The 21,844-nt window shown below is 55.4% G+C and overlaps 1 protein-coding gene across 4 annotated transcripts in view; it reads left to right on the top strand.

Moving 5' to 3' along the window:
- Positions 1-21,844, top strand: part of TRAPPC9 (trafficking protein particle complex subunit 9) — a 564,887-nt gene that overhangs the window by 339,051 nt on the left and 203,992 nt on the right. For all 4 annotated transcript variants that reach the window (XM_070075538.2, XM_089335766.1, XM_089335765.1 and 1 more), the window contains one exon: positions 20,914-21,056. In XM_070075538.2, the coding sequence (XP_069931639.2) occupies positions 20,914-21,056 (143 nt within the window). The remainder of the gene's footprint in view (positions 1-20,913; positions 21,057-21,844) is intronic.

Below are 21,844 nucleotides of genomic sequence, written 5' to 3'. Positions count from 1 at the left end.
CACAGGGGTGCAGGGGCCCAATCAGTTTGGCTATCTTCTACTGCTATCCCAGGCCATAGCGGAGAGCTGGATCAGAAGTGGAGCAGCCAGGACATGAGCCGGCACCCATATGGGCTGCTGACGCTGCAGGCAGAGGCTTAGCCTCCTACGCCACAGCCCTGGCCCCCACTCAGGCCATCTTCCACTGCTTTCCCAGGCCTTTAGCAGGGAGCTGGATCGGAAGTGGCACAGCCAGAGCAAGAACCAGTGTTGCAGGCAATGTCTTTATCCACTCTGGCACAGCACCAGCCCCACCATCATGGATTGAAAAAAAAATAAATAAAAGTAGCAGCAAAAACCACCAAGCTCCTGGGTCTTCGGCCTGTGGCAGAGTTGAAAGCTGCTGCCCTTCAGGCCCTCCACAACCTGACTGCACCTGGCCAGGCTCCGTCCCCATCTCGTTCGGCTCCATCGTCTTTTTGCTTGGCCAGAGCCTGCCTGGAGCATCAGGCAGCTTCCCGGACATGGCGCATCTGAGGTGTGTTTGGTTCTGTGTCTGCCAAGTCTGTCCCATCTGCCTAAGGTGCGTGTCTTCCACATTCCCCATCCTCCTCCCGGCCCGTCTGCAGCTGCCTTTGTCCCTCGGGGGTCTGCATCAGGTGCTTCCTGCGCAGCCTGTCTTTGTGGCTGAGGCGTCTCTCCCTCATCCATGGGCCCGGGCCCTGCTGTTCCATCTCTGTGTTCCTGGTGCACAGCCAGCCCAGGGCTGGAGGCGTCTGGGGAGCAGGAGAGGCGGGTGGATGAATAATGGATGAACGGGTGAGTAGTCGAGGGAGGTTTCGTAGAGGAAGCTGGATGAACAGGGCTTCCAGGGACGAGGGCTGTGCTGCTGTGTTCTGATGCAGAGAGAGAACACTCCCAGGGAAAGGGCCTTCCAGGGCATTGGTCCGCGGGCTCGAGTTCTCACCTGGGGGCTGCGGAGTTGCCTCTGAGCCCTGTGGACATTCACAGGGAGGAATCCTGGTAATGGCTATGGCAGTGGCACCACAGTGCCCCCCGCATCTCTCCTCCCACCCACCCCACCCCGGACGTCTCTATTAAAGATCCAGAGAAGTGACGAGGGAAAGCAAATTAACTTTCCATCGTCACCGACTGATTCCCTCTCGACTCATATAACGACTGACCCAGGTATCTTCTACACCTAACGATGTCGTCCCAGAGGTCAGGAGCAGACACGCTGTCTGTGCTGTCACACTCGCAAGAGCTTCCTGTGTGCCGTGTGCTTAGGAACACAAAGCTCCCCATCCCCCCGCCGCCGAGATGCTGCCCTTCTCCGGGAGGGGTGGGGGTGCAGGGCGCCTGCGGGGGCCGCCTCGCCTGCCCTGTGGGCTGCACGTCTGCCTGAGCTCTGCCTGGCCGGCCCTTGCTGGGCACCAGCGCAGCTGCCGCAGTCCGCGTTTGCAGTGAGGAAACGCAGCGTGAGAACTGCTCCGTCACCCCAGTTGTAACCATGAGGCCTTCGCTGTGGCCGCAGCCCGTGCCTAGAGCTGGTGCACCCTGCAACACTGCGGCTCCGGAGCTCTGTCTCCCCCGACCCCCACAGCCCGGGGACCACCGTTCACCTCGGGCCTCCCTGCGTCCGGCTCATGCGGTGCTCGCGCCACTGGCACTGGCCCACCCCCTTAGCAGCGTGTCCTCGAGGGTGCTCCCTCGGGGCAGGGGCAGAACCTCCCCCGTCAGAGGACCACGCACGTGTCATCTTTATCCACTTCTCCATCCGCGGATGTCCGGGTTGTTTCAGACCCTGGCCGCCGTGACCGTGCGAGTGTGAGCGCCTCCTGGCGAGCCCGGCTGCAGTCCTTGTTTATCCGTGCCCGTGAGTGGGCCTGCAGGGTCCCACGTGGCCGTTCCGTTCCGTTTGCTGAGGCACCTGTGTGCTGTCTCCCACCGCGGCGGCATTGTGTCACGTCTTCACCACGGCTCCTCGTTACCCTAACTAGGACACCTGAGAGGTGCTCCTCTGGACAGACGGAAGCTCATTTTGGCTTATGGCGCTGGAGGTTCACAGGCCAAGGCCAGAGGCCCCGCTTCCGGGCACCTCATGAGGGCAGCTTTCAAAGATGTTTTCTGGGGGTAGTGAGGTAAGAGAGTAAGCTCAGTCTAAACGAAGGGAGCTATTCAGAGGCTCTGGGCCGTCGCCGCTGTCTGTAGAGGAAACCTGTGAGACGAGGGGAGCTGGCGCTGGAGCCAGGCAGAGCGGGCTCGCCTTTCCAGTTGCAGGGACTTGCACGTCTCGCGGCCCACGTGCAGCAGACGTCTGGCGGGCGCGATGCTGGGCTCCGCCTCGCACAGGAGCTCCCGCGGTGCTGCCCTGCCCAGCCAGCTCTGCCCCAGGCACAGCCTCCCTGCTGTCTGAAGTGCTGGGGCCCTCAGCTCCAGGACGTAGGACATGTGGGCAGTCCCGTGTGTGTCCCCTCCCATGCCAGTGCCCTCACGCAGGAGGTGGGGACTTGTGTGCACAACTCCCTGTTAATGCGAGAACAAGAGCTTCAGGATGCGCCTGGGCCACAGGCAGGCCCCGCGGACATCCTCCACGGGCCTCAGGCTCCTCGAACTCGTCTCCAAGGCCCAGCTACGTGACTAGGGTGTGGCCGTGGGTGGTGTCCCTCCCAGGATCAGAGGTGCAGGCAGACTACCGGGGGACCGGCAGCTCCAGCTGCGGCAGCAGTGCGCTCAGTTCTTTCTTACCGCTCCTTCCCCATATCCGCGCTCACCGTTCAGCACCTGTGGTAGCTGATGGTACCTCTGCCTCCGTTTTCTGGTGTGGACGGGGAGTGTAATAAGTGACCCTGGCTCACATGCTGTGGATAGGATTCAGCGAGCCGGTCCAGAAATGATACTCCATGTATCGTCTAGCACTGCATGATCCAGAAACGTTAGCTGTTGGCTTGCTCACAATTAAAAAAAATTAGGCCTGCGCCATGGCTCACTAGGCTAATCCTCTGCCTGCGGCGCTGGCACTCCGGGTTCTAGTCCCGGTCGGGGCACCGGTTCTGTCCCGGATGCCCCTCTTCCAGGCCAGCTCTCTGCTGTGGCCAGGGAGTGCAGTGGAGGATGGCCTAAGTGCTTGGGCCCTGCACCCCATGGGAGACCAGGATAAGTACCTGGCTCCTGCCATCGGATCAGCGCAGTGCGCCAGTTGCGGAGGCCATTGGAAGGTGAACCAACGGCAAAAGGAAGACCTTTCTCTCTGTCTCTCTCTCTCTCTGTCCACTCTGCCTGTCAAAAAAAAATTAACATTGTGTTTTGAAAAAATTTCAGATGTATGAAAAAATAGTGACAGTAGCTCCCAGAGTTTGTGCATACTTGTCGCCTGGGTAAAAGTGTTAGACCCAGGAAGTGGACACTGGTACAGTTCTGTGAACCAACTGGCGTTTCACCACTGGTAGTCTTGTCCGCTTCCTGGGCGGAGGCCACACCGGCGATAGGAATCAGGCGCCCCCGTCTCTGTGGTCGGAGCAGCACCTCCGTCTCCTGTTTTCATGACGTGCACACCTTGGGAGAGCAGCAGCCTTCCTCATGTCTTCAGACTGTCCAGATGATGAGACGACAGAGCTCCTCCTCGTTAAATGGAGGTTCTGAGACTTCGGCAGGAAAAGCTCAGAGCCTCACGCCAGTGGCACACGACGTCACTCTGGCCCATCCCTGGAGCTGGTGACTTTTTCACGTGGTCAGGTGGCCCCTGCCGGGGTGCTGCACTGGAGAGCGACCAGCCCCTTGTTCCCCTGCAGGAGCGAGGTGCCTCTCCCCGCCCTCATGCACGTTGTGAACGAGAGTCCACTCCTGTCATTATCTTGTGGCACCAATGATCCCATACTCAGCCGTCCGGCATCCCTCACTTTAGAAGGGAAGGTTTTTCATCTATATATGGATATATATTTGCAGTGCAGAGAAAGGGCAGTACCTCTGTTGTTGCTGTTTCCTGGGCAGTGCTGTGCTGGCTGTGAGTCGGCGTCATGTACCCGTGTGCCGAGGCACCTGCACCTTACTGCCCTGCTCTGGTGCCTGCTGTCTCCTGGTCCTCTGGCGGTCCCCTCGCTTGCTCTGGCCAGGCCAGCCTGTGTGATTGCTTGTGTGGCTTCCAGTGCCGGGGAGAAGTTGCAGGATGGGGAATGCCCCGCCCCTCCCCTTCCTGGTCCTGGTTCCCTGATGGCAACAGAGGCAGAGTGGGTGCATTTGCTTGGGGAACACATTTACACTCCTGCTGTGACTCCAGTCACTAATGAGTTTATTTTATTTATCTGAAAGGCAGAGAGAGATCTCACATCCAGTGGTTCACTTCCCATATGCCCACTATAACTGGGACTAGACCAAGCCCAAACCAGGAGCTGGCAACTCCATCTGGTCTCCATGGAGGTGGCAGGGGGCCAAGCTTAGGGATCTTCTGTGAAAAGCAGCCAGAATCATCCTGGGGTGTTTGTCTGCTCAGGGAGGTAGTAGCTTGTAAGCTTTCAGTCATTTGTGACGTCAGAGGTCCCTGCGTGATTTGTTTGTACTTCCTCAACAATGTCTGATTTTTTTCAAACATTTATGTATTTGAAAGGCAGAGGAGAGGGAGAAGAAAAGAGACAGAGACATCTTCCCACCTGCTAGTTCACTCCCCAAATGCCTGCAAACCCAGGACTGAGCCAGGCCGAAGCCAGAGCTTGGAACTCCATCTAGGTCTCCCATGTGGGTGGCAGGGGGCCTCACGCTTGGACCATCACCTGCTGTCTTGCCAGGTGCATTAGCAGGAAGCTGGATTGGAAGTAGAGAAGCTGGGACTCCAGCTGGCACCTAGGCAGGGGATGTGGGCATCCCAAGCAACAGCTTAACCTGCTGTGCCACCACAGGCCACTTGGAAGTGTGTCAGATGTGAAGTTGGGATTTTAAATAGCGTAATGGACATCTGTACCCTTCCTCTTCTTTCTCTGCATATGTATCTGCACAGACGCACACACAGACAAACTTTTTAAAGAAGATTTTACCTATTCGAAAGGCAAAGTGAGAGAGAGAGAGAGCGAGAGAGAGTGTGAGAGAACTGATTCACCTCCCCAAATGTTTGCAATGGCCAGGGCTAGACCAGGCCGAAGCCAGGAGCCAGGAGCTTCATCTGGGCCTACCATGTAGGTGCATGGGCCCAAGCATTTGGGCCTTCTTCCGTTGCTTTCTCAGGCACATTAGCAGGGAGTTGGATTGGACGTGGAGCAGCTGGGACTTGAACCGGCACCCCTATGGGATGCCAGCACTGCGAGCAGTTGCTTAACCCACTACATCACCGCGCCAGCCCATTTGAAAAGCTGCAGAACTGATAATAGCTTTCCTAATATGTCTTCGCACAGTTCTAAGATAAATGACACCTTACCAGTGTTACCTGAGATGTAGTCTGTATTCAGATTCCCCCAGTTGTCCCAAGCTGTGGCTTCGCCCACAATCATTTCTTCCTCTGTCTGTGATCCTCGGGTTCAGATGTTGTCTCTCTCTCGTGTCTGCTTTGCCTCACAACTGAGACACTGGGAGGGAGGTGGTTGCCAGGCCTCTGGCCTGTCCGTCCCTCCAGGGAGGGCCAGACTCAAACACAAGCCTTGACCCTGCTCCTTGACGATTGTTCCTGTCCTGACCAGGGCTCCTCAGCCAGAAGACAAAGCTGCTGGCTGGCTTGCCTCAGAGGCCTGTTTAATCCTAAAGTTTTGTGCTAGGGTGTTAAATCTTAGATGTTGGAAGGAAAGAGCCTGGAGGCCCGCTGCTCTGCCGTGCCGTGCCGTGCCGTGCCGTGCCGCGCCGTGCCGCGCCGCGCCGCCCTGACATCTGTGTGCTGTTGGGCCCCTTATTTGCAGGGCCATTATGGGCCATTTTGCTGTGTTGTGTGTTTTCCCCCCTGCTGGGTACTGATAAGCCCGACTCTGCTAACCTCCCTCCTTCAGGAGGCAGGGATGGCAGCTGTGGACACAGGTGGCTGGGGTGGGCCGGTGGCTGAGGGCTCACCCTCAGAAGCCACCTGGCCCCAACGTCCACCGTGCACTCGTGGCCGCATTCAGGCCTGGAAAGTAGCTTGGCAAGGTAATCCTTGAAGCTAACGCTCGCTCAGCCGAGGGTCACAAGTTTCTACCTGAGTTTGCATTTATGTCCTGGTTCCGGGAGGCCAGGCGTCCTTACGCTTCAGTGCCTTGTCACCCTCTTCTTGATGTTTCCACAGCTGACTTCCGCTCTGCAGAACATCATGTCCCCGACAGACATGTGGGGAGCAGAGACATAAGGCTTTGCCAGCATGCTCCCGTTGAGCTCAGCTTGACCTCTGACCTCAGGGGTGGCTGTGGCCATTGAGCTTCACTTCATCAGGACGGCTTCCGGGCACCCTCTGAGATGTGGCTCTGGGGTGCACTCTGCCTTAATTATAACGCACATTCTTGGCCAGGGACCCTGGTGGTGGGCTGCATGTGGCTGACCACGGCGAGGGTGTACAGTGTCTTGTGGTCTTTATCAGTCTTGGCGTGGGGCTGTTAGTAGGAGAGGGAGGAGGGGACGCCTCCTTGTCCCACCTTTTTGGTGGGCCCAGGCTTCTCAGGGTGGCCGTGCAGTCCACAACATGCTCGGCGTTAGCGCTGTCCCGTCGGAGGTGGGGTCTCGCCTGTGGAAGATGGAGGTGAGGTTGACATTGGTCACAAGCTTCCAGTGTGCTGGTCCCTTTAGTGCTGTTCTCATACTGGGACAGGAAGGTCATCGAGGGGTTGAGTGGAAAAGTCAGCATAGGCGTTGTTGATGGTCACCATGCTCATCTGTGGAGGATTCAAGTCAGCCCCGACATAGCTCGCACCACGCGCCCTGCCTGCCACCTCTGTCTCCTGAGAGATGAGGCGGCTCCACAGGCAAGGCCGAGCAGAGAGCACTGGAGCTGCCACACTGAGCTCCTGTTTGCAGGGACCTTCTCACGTCGGGCGTTGCACCGGAACACGGAAGTGGGAATTAGGGGCGAAGTGAAGTACCTGCCATGGTTTAAGGACCAGAATGCAGCTTGGAATTGACATACAGCTGACGTTTCCACTGTGTAACTGCTGGGCACGTTAAACATGTGGTGCACAGCCTCCTTACCTATAACACATAGATAACAGTCATCGATCCTGTATATGATAATTAGGTCTAATTATGTGTTAACACTATGTATCTTGGGGATGGCACTGTGGCGTAGCGGGTAAAGCTGCTTCCTGTGTTGCCGGCATCCCATATGGGCGCCGGTTTGAGTCCCAGCTGCTCCACTTCCGATCCAGCTCTCTGCTGTGGCCTGGGAAAGCAGCAGCAGGTGGCCCAAATCCTTCAGCTCCTGCACCCTCACAGGAGACCCAGAAGAAGCTCCTGGCTCCTGGCTTCAGATTGGCCCAGCTCTGGCCGTTGCAGCCATTTGGAGAGTGAACTGGTGGATGGAAGACCTTTCTCTCTATCTCTGTCTCTGCCTTTCAAATAAATAAATAAATGTTTAAAAAGATACTCTGTATGCCACTCTGTTTTGGAAGTCGCTTCCTTCAGGGAAGCCCTTAGGTGCCTGGAAACCCTGCCGGTATTTATCCGGTGAACTCGCTGTCCCCGAATAGGAGCCTGGTGTTTATTTTGACCTCATTAAGAAGAAAGTGTTTCTCCCTGTGAATTAAGCCTGCCCGGTTCTCCCACATCTCTTGGGTGAAGCTGTAACTGCGTCTCCGCCATCTAGTCAATGAACGCTGCGTGCTCGGCCGTGGTGGGGGAGTCCACGTGGTCCATGCCTGGGAGGGAGCAGAGCACAGGGTGTTGGGGCTCGTGCCATCAGAGGCAAATTAACCCCGGGTGGGGTCTCAGGCTGGGGATCCTGGGATGCAGATCTGAGCTCCTCCCGCCTCTGCTCTTTCCACAGCTGCACACTGAGTCCCTGTGAGTGGCAGGCACCAGGGGCTGGTGATGCACGCTGTGTGTCCTGTCTCTATGGGTACATGCCATGGGCTCTGGATCTGTGTCATCACTGAGTGGTCACTTAGAGAGCAGGGTGGACACAGCCAGGGCCACATCCCCACTCACATGTAGCTGGTGTGGACCAACCGTCCCTACGGATGTCCCATGTAGGCTGTTGGCCACCCTGAGGTTCATGGGGTGCAGGCTGCCTTTGTCCACCATGTTTTCCCTGCCTTGGCCTGGACTGGCTCACCACCTGGACCTAGAGCCCAGCACTGGATTCAGCTGGCTGGAGTATAGGCCCTGCTCTGGGTTCCACAGACACACAAGACCCCAGCCCAGGAGCACTGGTGGGCAGCAGAGAACAAACCATGCAAAGACCCCGCTGTGGCAGGCACTTCGCTTGGAGCCAGGCACTGTGGCAAACAGATGGTCTCATTTCATCCTCACAGCAGCTCTGTGCTCTCGTTACTGTTGTCCCCGTCTTCCTGTGAGTGGCCTGTCACAGTGACATGGGACAGAGAGGTCGTCTGTGAGCTGAGGGTGTGGGCTCTGGGAGGGAGGGCTCCGTGTTCCTTCAACTTCAGCAGTCCGGAGTAGGGGCCGGCCCACCGGGGAGAGTGGGGGGCGTGAAACACTGTGGCCTCCCTGCTCTCTTCCCAGCATGCACTTTGGTGGAAGCTTTAGGCCCGCGTGTGTGTGTGTGCACATAGGTGTGTGTACACGTGTGCATGTGTGCAGCAGGAAATGGCAGTTGGGGCTGTGGCCAGGCAGTCTGCCTTCAGAGCAAGCGTGTGAGGTTGTACAGTTAGCTGCCTAGGATATCTTTTGTAAAAATGTGAAAAAGATCATTGGACAAATGTTTAATAGCATGAGGGCCGAAGGGCAAGGGATCTGGGCGGGTGGTTTTGCAGCGTCTGACCATCTGCATGGCCCAGGGGTCCCACCCGTCTCCAGCTCCTGCCATTGCCTGCCCTCCTGCCCCGGCTCCCCCTCACCTGGCACACATCCGTCACACGCTGTCCACTTGGTTGCTTCTGGGATTGGAAGCAGCGCGTGTCCCCCACCAGAGTGTCAGGTCTGCCTCTGCATCCTGTCCACTTGCCCCTCAGCTGTGGTTGGCAGCATGCTGGGGGTCTGGCCAGTATGCCATTTGGGGCCTGGCTCCCCTGGGCTCTGGCGTTTACCAGCCATGGGAGTGTGAGGCACCTGCATTTCCTGAGACACAGCCTGGCGCTGCTGGAAGAGCAGTGGGCCTAACTCCCCCCGGTCAGTTCCCACCCAGCTGCTCAGGCCCCCTGGCTGCAGCCCCAGCAGCCGGCCACTTGGCGGCAGGTCCCACTGGCTGCCTGGTCCTGGGATCCTGTGGGGCTCACTCTGCTGCAGGGCTCCAGAGGGCGGTGGCACTTCTTTCTGTGAGCCTAGGATTCGGCTGGGGTCCACTTCCCAAGTGCAGTCCTCCCACACTGGAGAGAAGAGGTGTTTAAAAGGCCTACCGGGCTGGCGCTGTGGCTCAATAGGCTAATCTTCTGCCTGCGGTGCCAGCACACCGGGTTCTAGTCCCGGTTGGGGCACCAGATTCTGTCCCAGTTGCTCCTCTTCCTGTCCAGCTCTCTGCTGTGGCCCGGGAAGGCAGTGGAGGATGGCCCAAGTCCTTGGGCCCTGCACCTGCATGGGAGACCAGGAGAAGCACCTGGCTCCTGCCTTCGGATCAGAGCAGTGCACCTGCCGCAGCTGCCATTGGGGGGTGAACCAATGGAAAAAGGAAGACCTTTCTCTTAGTCTCTCTCTCTCACTGTCCACTCTGCCTGTCAAAAAAGAAAAAAAAAAAGGCCTGCCAAAATGACCTCACATTCCTGGCAGCAATGCATTTCATGCTGAAGGAGTCCTGCCCCAGCCCACCCTCCTGTGGCTGTGTGCACAGGGAGAGAACCCTGAGCCTGTCTGTGCCCCTGCAGGGCGCCTGTCCTCTGGGCCGGTGCCGGCTTTCCTCCTGTCCCCAGGCGCCTCCCCTTTCCCTGGCTCTCGTGTGAGTGGCAGGGACCCAACTACCTGTGCCATCACTCCTATGGTGCATACCAGCAGGGAGCTGGGATTGGAAGAGGAACCAGGACTTGCACCCTGGTGCTCCGATGTAGGATGTAGACGTCCCAAATGCCATGCTGACCACTTATCCAAACACATGCCCCACATGATAATAAAAGAAACAGTATCTGTGTAGCTTTGTGGCAATGCTGCAAGTTCATAAAGCACCTATCATGTGCTTGGAACACAGTAGGAGCCTGGTGGATGTTCTCTGCAAAGTCTATGACCAAGATGCTGTCGTTCAGTTCCAGGGAACATGTGTGTGTGTGGAGCACCTGCTTTTCAAGGCCCTGGGTGTATGGAGCAGGGTGCCTGCCTCCAGGGGGCTTTTATTTGATTGAGGGTCTAGGCCCTGGTGCTGCCGTGTGCTAGGCAAGAGGTGGAGAGGGTGTCCCGTTCTCGGCTGCGCGTGACACTGGGGCTGGGGTCTTTGCAGGATCACAGAGGCTCCTGTGGTGGTGGGAGTTCTGGGCAGAAACCCAGCAACCGAAGAGGGTGTGTCAGTGGGGGTCTGGTAGTCTGGGAGCTTGGGGAGGGCTTTGTAAAGCCAGGGAAAGCAGAGAGGGGGAAGTGCGTGTATTAATAATGTTACGCACCCGTCTGTCCCAAAGACATCAAGAAACTGAGTTCCAGCAAGCACTCAGTGAATACTTGATCCGTGCCAAGTCTCATGCTGGGGACAAACAAACATCTGAGAAAGTTAACAAAGCCAAAAATCCATTCTTTCTAAATACTAATGAAATTGCTAATCCCCTGGCAGGCAGAAACATCAGAGAGAGAGACAGCAGACACATACAAAGAGAGACACAGTCTTTCAGAATCAAGAATGAAAGGAACCTGTTCTAGATCTTGGACATGAAATGGTTAATAATGTGAATAGGTGTGTGCCAGTAAATTTGACAAGTTGGGTGAAATGAGCAAATTTTATATTCTTATTTTTTTGGAGGTTTCCTTGGATTGATTTTTTTTAAAAGATTATTATTTATTTGAAAGGCAGAGTTCCAGAGAGAGGAGAGACAGAGTTCTCTCCCCAAACAGCCACAATGGTCAGGGCTGGGCCAGGCTGAAGCCAGGAGCCTGGAGCTCCATCCGGGTCTCGCACGTGATGGCAGGAGCCCAGGTGTTTGGGCCGTCTTCTGCTGCTTTCCCAGATGCATCAATAGGGATCTGGATGGGAAGTTAGAGCAGCTGGGACTCCAACCAATGCCCTTATGGAATTCCTGTGTTGCAGCAGAGGCTTACTGCTGCCCCACAACACTGGAACTTAGTTTTTTTTATTATTAACAAAATTATTTTTCTTTTAATGTTGAGTGCTTTTTGAGTCTTCTGTGAGCTCTTGGCCTCTCCTGAGCTTGCACAGGGAACTTCGTGGGTTTTCTCCCAGAAGTCTGGGTGTTTATGCTGCGTGCTTAGCCGTGTAGCCCGTCTGGGCGTGCCTGTTTCTGTGCTCAGGACGAGGCTGATCTGTCTGTGAACACCTCCGCAGTCATTCCCTCTCCGTCTGCTGGAAAGGCTAATTCGATCACTGAATTGCCTTAGCCTTTGGTCAAAAACCAATTAGCTTTATCAATGTGGGTTTATTTTTGGAATCTTTGTCCTCAGCCATTGATTTCCTAGCCCTAGTCAGTGCAGTCGGCCAAAAACAATAAAAAAATAAATTAAAAAAGAGAGAGAACGTTTACATAGCATAGATACTAGAAATGAGGAAGCAGCAAGCTTGTCTTTATCTGGAGACGTGAATTTGTAGTGGCGTAATCTCTGTAATGCGTGTGTAAGCTCCTCTCCTCTCTGAAAAGAGATTGATAGGTCAGTTAGAAGAGGCAGATGACATGCACATGTAATTCACAAAAAAGACAGGCAGATGGCCTGAACATAGGAACAGGCATTCAAGTCTCTTGATAATGAGAAAAACGTAAAATAAAACTACATTGGGCTTTTTTTTTTTTTTTTAATCTGTCAGACTGTCAGAAAGCCAAAAGTTGGCCAACACAGTCTGTTTTCAAGGTTCTGAGAGAAGAAGTGCTATCAAACACTGCTTTGAGCTTGTGAAACACTTTGCCATGAAAATGTTTTGGTGAGATCAGTTAATATTAGATGTATGTTTATTTTTTTAAAGATTTATTTATTAGGCAGAGTTTCAGAAATGGGGAAAATATGACTAGCAGATATCATTGCTTATTGTGACATTGTTCATAGTAGTGAAATAAAAAGCAAGTGTCTAGGAGACCTTAACTAAGCTGTAGCACATCCACACAGCAGAGTACCACAGTGTCCACCAGTGATCTGCGAAGAATGTTCCGCAGAGAAGGCGCTCTCCGCCCTGGTTCGTCTCCGGACGTAGCAAGCGCTAGGACAGACAGAAGTGGGCGCCCCGGCTGCTTTGGGGTAAAGTTTGGGTTGGACGGAAGTTGGTGATTTGTGTCTTCTTGTGTCAGCCTAAACAGACACCTGGCGGGTGGATTGGAACAAACATAATGAAAGTGGCTTTCTGCTTGAGATGGGCGAGGAGAATGGTGAGGACTTCGGGACAGGCGTGGGAGCTGGCCATGCACACCACTTTCTGGCCTTTAGGCTTCAGCCACGTGAGTGCTTTTCCTGCTGAGAAAAGTGTGTGAGTTGAAGCGTGCTGGGCACCAGAGTGGGGTAAAGCCGTCTCCTGCAGCACCCCGTAGGGAGCGACACATTCTCCTGCGTCCTGTCTTCTCGCAGTGGGTGCTGTGTGGGTGGCTGTTGCCGCCCACTCTGCCGCCTGCTGCACCGTGGGCACCCCCGCTTAATCTGCAGTGGTTTGGCATCTCTGAGGTGCAGTTATCCCTGGAGAGACTTTGGTGGAATGTGCCGATTAACTGGACGGCAGTGGTGGGGCTTTGCTTTGTGAGTTTCGTGGCCTCAGTAAACCGTTGGGCTGGTCCCTCAGGGAATGGGCCTGAGCCACGGTCCTGAGAGGTGGAGTTTCTAAGTGGACCATTGCACAGCTGTTAATTCTACATCAGACCACAGAACGGGGCGCAGGGAGAGCTGGGGTCTGTAAGTGATGGAAATCTGCGTTCTGTACCAGTTTAAGACACAAATGAGGGTGATTTTTAAAAAATCTTTCTTTCTGGCAATAGCCTGCCTTTTATGAGAAATCTTAGAACATTTGATGAGTGAACCGTAACGGTTGGTATCAGAACCTCAGACAATATCTGGCAGGACAGTCAGACTGTAAGGTGAGGGTGTGGAGAACCAGACAAGCAGGGTGACTTTTCCAGGTTCAAGCTGTAACACTGGTTCATCCTAACCTCACTCCTGCAGTTGCCGCTGCAGGACCTGGGGTCCCGAGCATGCACCTGAAGCTCTCCTAGGACTTCATTTCCTCCATGACCATGGCCGTTCCCGCTTGCCCACGTCCCGTGTGATGACCTGTAGTTCTGCCTGTGGATGGTCAGGGTTCCGCATTCTGTGAAGGTGGCCACATGTGCTGCCCAGCTGTGCAAGCTGGTCAAGTGCGTGCCCTGTCACCACTACTGCTTGCAGATGCAGACCATGTCCATCACCTCCCCTAGGTGTCCCTGGCCCTTTGTGGCCAGTCCTCTGTTGTCCCAGCCCCGGGCACTCTCTGGCCTCCTCCTGGCCCCTGAAGGTGGGCTTTCCTGGTGTCTCATACACAGGCAGACCTCTGTGGATATACCTGTGTGTACCTGGCTTCCTTCAGGTGTCACGTTTCTGGGATGCGTATGTGCCATTTTGCAGGCAGTGATCGGTCCCATCTTGTTGTTACTACAGTTTGTCTTGTCACCCACCTTTGGTTGAGCACTCAGATTATTTCTAGTTTGGTTTGATTATGAATAAAATTTCAGTGGCCATTTGCATACATGTCTGTATGTATGTGGATATGTGCTTTTATTTTTGCTGGGCAGTATGTTAATTTTAGGTTTAAGTTTCTAAGGAATTCCCTTGCTGTTTTTCAAAGCTGTTGTATTGGGGTTAGCATTGTGGAATAGTGGGTTAAGCTGCCACCTGTGTCATCAGCATCCCACATGGGCACTGGTTCGTGTCCTAGCTGCTCCTCTTCTGATCCAGCTCTCTGCTATGGCCGGGGAAAGCAGTAGACCATGGCCCAAGTGATTGGGCCCCTGCACCCACATCGGAGACCCAGAAGAAGTTCCTGGCTCCTGGCTTCCTCCTGGCCGTTGTGGCCATTTCGGGGAATGAGCCGGTGGATTAAAGAGCTCTTTCTCTGTCTTTACCTCTCTCTGTAACTCTGGTTTTCAAATAAATAAATGTTTAAAAACTATTATATCATTTACAGTAACATCAGCAATTTACGAGAGTTCCAGTAGATTTCTTAGGGTTTTTATTCTTTTTGTATGTGACAGTGTTGTCTGCCAGCAAAGACAGTTTTACCTCTTCCTTTACAACATAAATGCCTTTCTTGTCTTGACTCATTGAACTTGCTAGGATGTCAGGTACAATGCTGATAGGAGGGCAGAAGCTGCTTCCTTGCGAAACATTCAGCTGAAGTTTATATTTTTAAAAGATTTACTTATTATTTGAAAGACAGTTACATAGAGGCAGAGACAGAGAGATAGAGGTCTTCCTTCACTGGTTCACTCCCCAGATGGCTGCAATGGCCGAAGCTGGGCCGATCTGAAGCCAGGAATGAGGAGCCTCCTCTGGATCTCCCACACAAGTGCAGGGGCCCAAGGACTTGGGCCATCTTCTGTTGCTTTCCCAGGCCATAGCAGAGAGCTGGATCGGAAGTAGAATATCTGGGACTCGAACTGGCACCCATGTGGGGTGCTGGCACTGCAAGCGGCAGCTTTACCCGCTATGCCACAGCGCCGGCCCCCTGAAGTTTACTATACAGTATGATTGCATAGACTAAAGGTGTTCCTTTAAAAAAAAAAAATCACAAATTGGGTTTTGAATTTTGTCATTGGCTTTTCCTGAAGCCGTTGATCACATGACTTTCCTTTTTTTTTTTTTCTGTTAAGACATGGAATGAAATAGGCTGAATTTTGAAGGTTAAACTAACCTTGAATTGTTGAGACAAAGCTCACTCAGCCTTCATGTATTGTCCATTTCATGTGTTCCTGGATTTGATTTTCAGATATTTTGTGAATTCATAAGCAATATAGACCTCTTCACTATTTTTTTGTAAGCTGTGTGATTTTGATATTTTGGGTAATGCTGATATAAAAAGAGTGGGGAAGTTTTATCCTTCCTGGACAAGTCTCTAAAGTTCAACTCTCCCTAACACAACTGTGTGCTAGAATTCAGCTGGGAATTGTCAGAGCCAGGGTGTCCTGGAGGGGGTGTTCTCAGTGCAGAGTCCCAGCCGTGCACGGGTGAGGTCGGCAGGCTTCCGTTTGTCCTGCGTTCCCCTCCCCAGCCGTGCACGGGTGAGGTCGGCAGGCTTCCGTTTGTCCTGCGTTCCCCTCTGCACTGTGCCGGCTTCAGCCAAGCTGTTTTGTCTGTGGCTGCCACATTGTTTGCCTTGCTTCTTCATTGTCCTTTTAATGTTTGTAGAATCTATACTAATACTTTCTTTCCTGATGTTGACAATTTGTTTCTCCTTTTTTCCTTTATCAGACTCATTTATTGATATCTTTAAAGAAGGTTTTAGCTTAATTGGTTTCTCTCTGTCCATTTTCAATTTAATAAGTGCCCACTCCTGTCCTCCTTGCCTGCTTGTTGTTCCTTCCTGTCCAGCTCCTGCCCACATATCACTGTCCTCTATCTTGCTGCACCCTGCTGCATCCTGATGCACTTGTCTGTGATGTCACACGTCCCCGCCTACACCTTCCTGCATCCTGATGCACTTGTCTGTGATGTCACATGTCCCCGCCTGCACCTTCCTGCGTCCTGATGCACTTGTCTGTGATGTCACATGTCCCCGCCTGCACCTTCCTGCGTCCTGATGCACTTGTCTGTGATGTCACATGTCCCCACCTGCACCTTCCTGCGTCCTGATGCACTTGTCTGTGATGTTACACGTCCCTGCCTACACCTTCCTGCGTCCTGATGCACTTGTCTGTGATGTCACACGTCCCTGCCTGCGTCCTGATGCACTTGTCTGTGATGTCACACGTCCCCGCCTGCGTCCTGATGCACTTGTCTGTGATGTCACACGTCCCCATTTCTCTTAGAGGTCTCTGGGCTGATCCTCTTACGCACCACAACGGTGGCCCGGTGTCTGCTTCCTCTCAGTTGTGTTCCATGTGCCTGGCGATGGTGGACACCTGTGTGGGCCAGCAAGTGAACGGCGATGGGTGAGGGCTGCTCTCAGGATGACAGGAGCGTGCGCTGTGCAGCCATGGGGCTTGGCACGCACACTCTGGGTGTGCTGCTTCTGTGGCCTAGGCTGGTCACCTAATCGCTCTGAGCCTTGTTAACAAAGGTAGCACCAGGCTTCCGTGAACATGAGAACCAGAGGCCCTGGTTAGCAGGTGAGCATCCACAGACCTTTCATTTCAGCTTGAACAGTAGCTTGCAGGCTGCCTGGAAAACAAATATTTGTTTTAAACGTTGCTTGCTTATTGGCGGATTCTGTAAGTGTCTTTTCTTGGAGTAAAGACCCCCGTCTTCCCAGGAGACAGTCTCACAGCAGAGCCCTGCCCTGCTTCCTGCTGCTCTAGAGTGGGACAGAAGCGAGGGCATCCTGCGTCTTCTGCCTTAGCAGCCCGCTTTGTGGTTGTATTAGAATATCCTCATTTCACCAGGCTGAGAAGGATTTCTTTTTTAATCATTAGGAGGAAAGCGGTAATGCTCAGTTTCATAAAACCCTTTCTGTACTTGATTTTCATAAATTGGACAGATATTCCCCCCCGTAATTAGATCCTTTCCTAGGCTGTCTGGAGAGTAAAGAAGCAGCCATTCACGACGACACACACAGAGCGTCTCTCCTTTGTTACATGGTGCTTGACAGTTTTCTGTCTTGGGGCTTTGCTCATTTCCTTGGCGACTTCTCCTACCAGATCCTCTGGAGGTGACGTCTCGGTTCACGGCTGACCAGCAACAGCAGAGAAGCCAGCGTGCCACGGGTTGTTAGTGCACAGGTCTTAGATTTCTGGCTTTTCACCATCATTTCCGAGTCTGGTTTTTGCCTCGGCCACGACGCCTGCAGCTTGAGAAAAGTGCTTTTTGCGTGTCGGGTCAGGTGGCGTGGCTGTGCCTGTCTGTGCGTGGGGAGATTTTTACGTCTCTTTAGTCACTGAATGTTTGTCGCTCCCCGTCTTCGTGGAGGAACGACACAGGACCCTGCGCTGTTCTTTTGTCTGCTCGGCCCTCCCCGGGTTTGCTGCTGGTTCTTCCCGGGTTGGCTACCGTCCCTTCCACCTCCGTGGAAGGGCGGTTCCCCCTGCCACTTTCCCCACTTCCACGGGGGAGCAGCACACCGCCGGCCGGCTCTCTCGGGGGCTGCTCAGGTGTTCCTCGTAGATGTTCCTGGTGCATGGTGTCTCTCTCCTCCTTTATAGTCCTCTTCCACCAATCCCAACTCTGCTACCCACACGCCGAGTACGCTGCTCTCCTCCAATCAGGAGCAGGATCAGCTCCTGCAGCTTGTCAAGTTGGTGAAAGGCAGCTGTGTAGAAGCTGTTTCCTCCTCTCCCAGCGCCATATTGTGGGAGAGCAGATGCATAGAATAAGTCTTAATTCCAGTAACTTAGTCTAGTCCGAGTTGCTCCCAGTTGCTCCCCACAAGTGTTGACTGAGCTTTCAGAGGTCAGAAGCCATGTCTTGGTCTTGCCCTAAGTACAGACTCTGGCTCCCAGTGGCTTCCCAGGGAGCTTGCAAAGCCACAGGGGAGAGCGGATGGCACGGGCGCCTGGCAGTCAGCACTGAGCCTGGGTGGCTGTCGCCTCTGCTGCCCACAAGGGCTGACTCCCAGGTGGGAAGGAGCGCCCAGGAGCCGCCAGCAACGCTTGGGAGATGTGGGGCCCGTGCTTGGGGCCAAGGAGAGGGGGACACGATTTTGGATTTGAGGAGGTCAGAGTGTGGTCTTTGGATATTAATAAAGCGAACCTTTGTTTCCTTGGGCGCTTGGGAAGTGAGAAGGCAGGGTCTCTGCGGGCTGTCAGAGGAGGGGAGACAGGAATCCTCTGGGAACCCAGACCCCGAGGGAACCCTGTTGACACGCAGGCCAGGAGGGTGCTTTGAGGTGGCGGCCGGTGAGCTGAGACAGGGACTTTTCAGATGGGACTGGAGGGCTCACGTGGACATTTCTCCAAAGAGGACTCAGAAGTGGCCAGTAAGCAGGTGAGCCAGGCTTGGCGTCCCCGGTCGGCAGGGAAATGCAGTGCAGGCGCAAGCACGCCGAGCTGCCGCTTCACACCGTTTGGGTGGCTCTCACCACAGAGGGAGAACATAGCCAGGGGAGTCAAGGGCGTGGGAAGCAGAAGCCTTGGGCACTGCTGTGGGGTCGCATCACGGGGCAACTGGTGGGGAAAACAGTGTGGCGACTCCATGAAAGGACAATGGGTGGACTAAGCGTAAGAGCCAGGAGACCACGTCCCAGTGCATCGCAGGGTCTCAGTCTGTACACCAAGTAGGCAGGCAACTCCAGCGAGCCTGGGCTGATGAGCGATGCTCATTCATGCCCAAGAAATGGGGGAGTGGGACGCAAGCTGCCACGTGGGCGGACCTTCAGGATGCTCCGCGAGACAGGCCAGACCCCGCAGCGCAAGTGTGGCACGTTCCACTTGCACGAGGCTCCCCGAGGCGTCCACCCCAGAGAGGCGGCAAGTGCAGGCAGTGCCAGGGGCTCGGGATTGGTGTCCGCTGCGCTCAAGGGTCAGCTGGGGAAGCAGAGGGCCGCTGCAGTGGGGGTTGTGTGCCGGAGAACTGCACACCTGAGCACTTGCACTGGGTGCGTTTTGCCGCCATGAGAACACGGATGAGCCAGCAGGGAAGTGAGCTGGCCTCCCGCGTTGCCCCAGGGTGTCAGGTGGTAAGCCTGTGTGTGTGTGAGAGAGAGGGGGAGGGAGGGAGGGAGGGAGAGAGACACGTACACACAGAGACACAGAGAGAGATTTGTGAGCACCTGCCTGTTCTGCTACTGCATTTCCCCCTCCCGTCCTCAGCAAAGCCTAGTGAGGTGGCCCTCCACTGTTGTCCACAAGGGACAGCTGGGAAGCCGAGGTTGAGATAGCAGGACGCTGTGCCTGGCATCCCAGAGCCCAAAGGGCAAACCAGAATGGACCAGTGCTGCACCTGCCCCGAGCTCCGTACCACGCTGCCTCCCCCAGGAGACCTCTGTCCTCAGTGCTGTGCCCTGTCTGTGACACATGCATATGCAGACTGGTGCCTCTGAGAGCAGCCACGTACCTGTGGCTGCCTCCCCACTGGAAAGAAGGAAGAACAAACAAAAAAGCGATAACTGCAGGCTAAATGGGTCTTGCTGGGGAGACTGAAGGAGAAAAAGTGGCGGTGGGAGCTCAGGGAGGAAGGCAGGGAGCGTGGCTGCGTGTTGCTCTCGCCAGGTGCGTGCACGCGCTTCCGTCTGCACCCTTGCATGTGGCTTGGCGGCCTGAGTGGGTGGGGCCGACTGCTGGCCTCTCGCTCCGAGCTCATGCACTGTGCTTTTCTGGAACATGCTGCTGCTGCGGTCATGAGTGAGCAGCCAGTTGCTGGTGTGGGCGTGCTCTCTCAGACTTTCCCGGACCGGTGCCTGCAGCGTGGCTGCGCTGCTCCGTCTGCCTGGAGCCCTCCCTCCTCCTCGTTCCCTGACACTGCTGATTGTCGCTGTGCTTTGCTGCTGTAGGTGTGACCAAGGCCTGGCCCACGGTCGTGGAGGTTTCCTCCTGTCCTGTCTGATCCGCAAGTCTTTTTTGGGCAGGGCTGGATCATAAATGCTTGAGGCTTTGTTCTGGTTGTGACCATTATGAAACGTCAGAGCTCTTCTGTGCTCTCTGGCCGAGTAGAACAGGCTGAGGTTCGGATCCGGCCGGTGGGCCCGGGCCTGCCGGCACCATCCTTGGGTGTTTCAGTGGCAGGAGGAGTCCTTGTAGTCAGGAGTTGAGCCGGTGGGATTGCTTGTTGCTGGGGACCTCAGCTCCCCCACAGGCCTCCAAGCTCCTCTCGAGTTGCTGTGGGCCTCAGGGGCAGTCATGAAGCCAGGAGGCAGCCGGGGACAGATGGTAGATCCTTGCCCCCAGCTCTCAGCAGCGGCCTGGGACAGGGGCTCTCCACACCTCGACTTCCTCTCTCTGGTGACTCTCTCTGGGTGCCTGCTGGACTGCTGGCAGGGCCAGGTGGGACTCTCATCCCCGTCCTCTGTGGTCTCCGGCAGGCTGTACCTGTGGCGCAAGGGCCTCCCCCTTTTCCTGCCCTCCAGCGGGCCTGGCCACAGCTGCACCACTGAGGCGCTCTCTGCTCCCCCACCTGCCCGTCCTTTGTGCGGGCGCCCAGGAGAGGGTGAAGAGCCTGGGTGGGGTGGGAAATGTGCTTCTGCCTGGGCCCCGGGTGCCCCTGCTCGGCCTTGGGCAATTCCTTCCTGAGGAGCCACCCCTGTGTGGGGCAGCTGAGGCACAGGACCTGCCCCTCCGGGAGGGCAGTGCACCCACCTCTGGGTGGGCTCGGGACGTGTCCAGTGTGTGGAGCTGGCTGCCTTTCCACGCGGTGCCTGCTTGGTGGGAGCCCCCACCCTGCCCCCACTAGACCTAGGTGGAGGTGAAGTCCATCTTTTCTCTCTGAAATGCCCTGTCCCACGGCACGGGAAAACTTGGGACTCCGTGCACCTGTGCGTCTGGGCTGACTTGGCTCAGGAAGATGGTGCCGGGCCTGCCCCGGGAGCCAGAGCAGCCGGGTGCTCAGGACAGCAGCTGCGGCTGAATTTATCACGGGACCCCTCCCGTGGGATCTGCCTCCTGGGGAGTGCTAACTGCTTTCTGCCTTTCTATGTCCTTCCAGACCCTGGAAGCCATCCTGAATTTCAAGTACTCCGGCGGCCCGGGCCACGTGGAAGGGTACTACAGGAACCTCGCGCTGGGGCTGCACGTGCAGGTGGAGCCATCCGTGTTTTTCACCCGCGTCAGCACTCTCCCAGCCACCAGGTAAAGGAAAGAGCCGCGTCCTGCAGGCTGAGCCCGCGCCCCTCTCGGGGGCCGGCCTGTTGCAGCTGGCCCAGCCTCTCTGGGACGTAGGACGTAGGGCCGTCCTTAGAGAAGCAGGCATCCTGCAGGGAGCCTCTTGCCTGGGCTCCTCTCGTGTGGAAGCCTTCCCTGCCCCTGCCCGAGCCCAGTCCTCACTGCGGCTGGCTCCCCTCCAGTCTGCAGGGGCCTTCGCACGGACCACATGCCTGGCTTCTCCTGAGATGAGAGCTTTGGTCTTGGGACTGAGTCCGCTGCGTCTCCTGCAGCTCCTGGCCCTCTGGGGCCTCGGGCCCCGTACCGGGAGCATTTCTTGCACACAGCACTCTCGGGTTTACTGTCCCAGGCCTGGTCCTCCCTCAGGGAGCAAGGAACTGAACATGCGTCCCCCGCAGACAGAGAAGTGGGCCGTGATGCAAGGAGTGCCGTCCTCTGAGATGGGGTAGTGACAGTTTCTCACCTTAAACTTTGACCTGGGTATGGCAGGAGGAATGGAGTCCAGGAGCCCCTGGAGACTGTGGCAGGTGTCCCAGGAGCCAGGTGTCTTTGGGAAGCAGGCGCTGGTCACCATTGAGTTCTTCCAGACTCCAGCTGTGCACAGCAGGGCTGGGTGTGACTTCTTCCTTAATATAGTTAAGGTGGTGGTGAGGACAAGGGTGTCCTGGAACATGGGTGGGCAGGGTGGGGGGAGAGAGAGAAAACCCTGTGTCCCATGGTGTAAATGGCTCTGTATTGAGGCCCGTATGAATTCT

This window comes from Oryctolagus cuniculus, chromosome 6 (assembly GCF_051225735.1).
Source record: "Oryctolagus cuniculus isolate XC-2025 breed Fujian yellow rabbit chromosome 6, ASM5122573v1, whole genome shotgun sequence".
NCBI lineage: Eukaryota > Metazoa > Chordata > Mammalia > Lagomorpha > Leporidae > Oryctolagus > Oryctolagus cuniculus.
The sequence above is the reverse complement of the archived record's forward strand: the minus strand, read 5'-3'. Positions and strand labels throughout refer to the sequence as shown.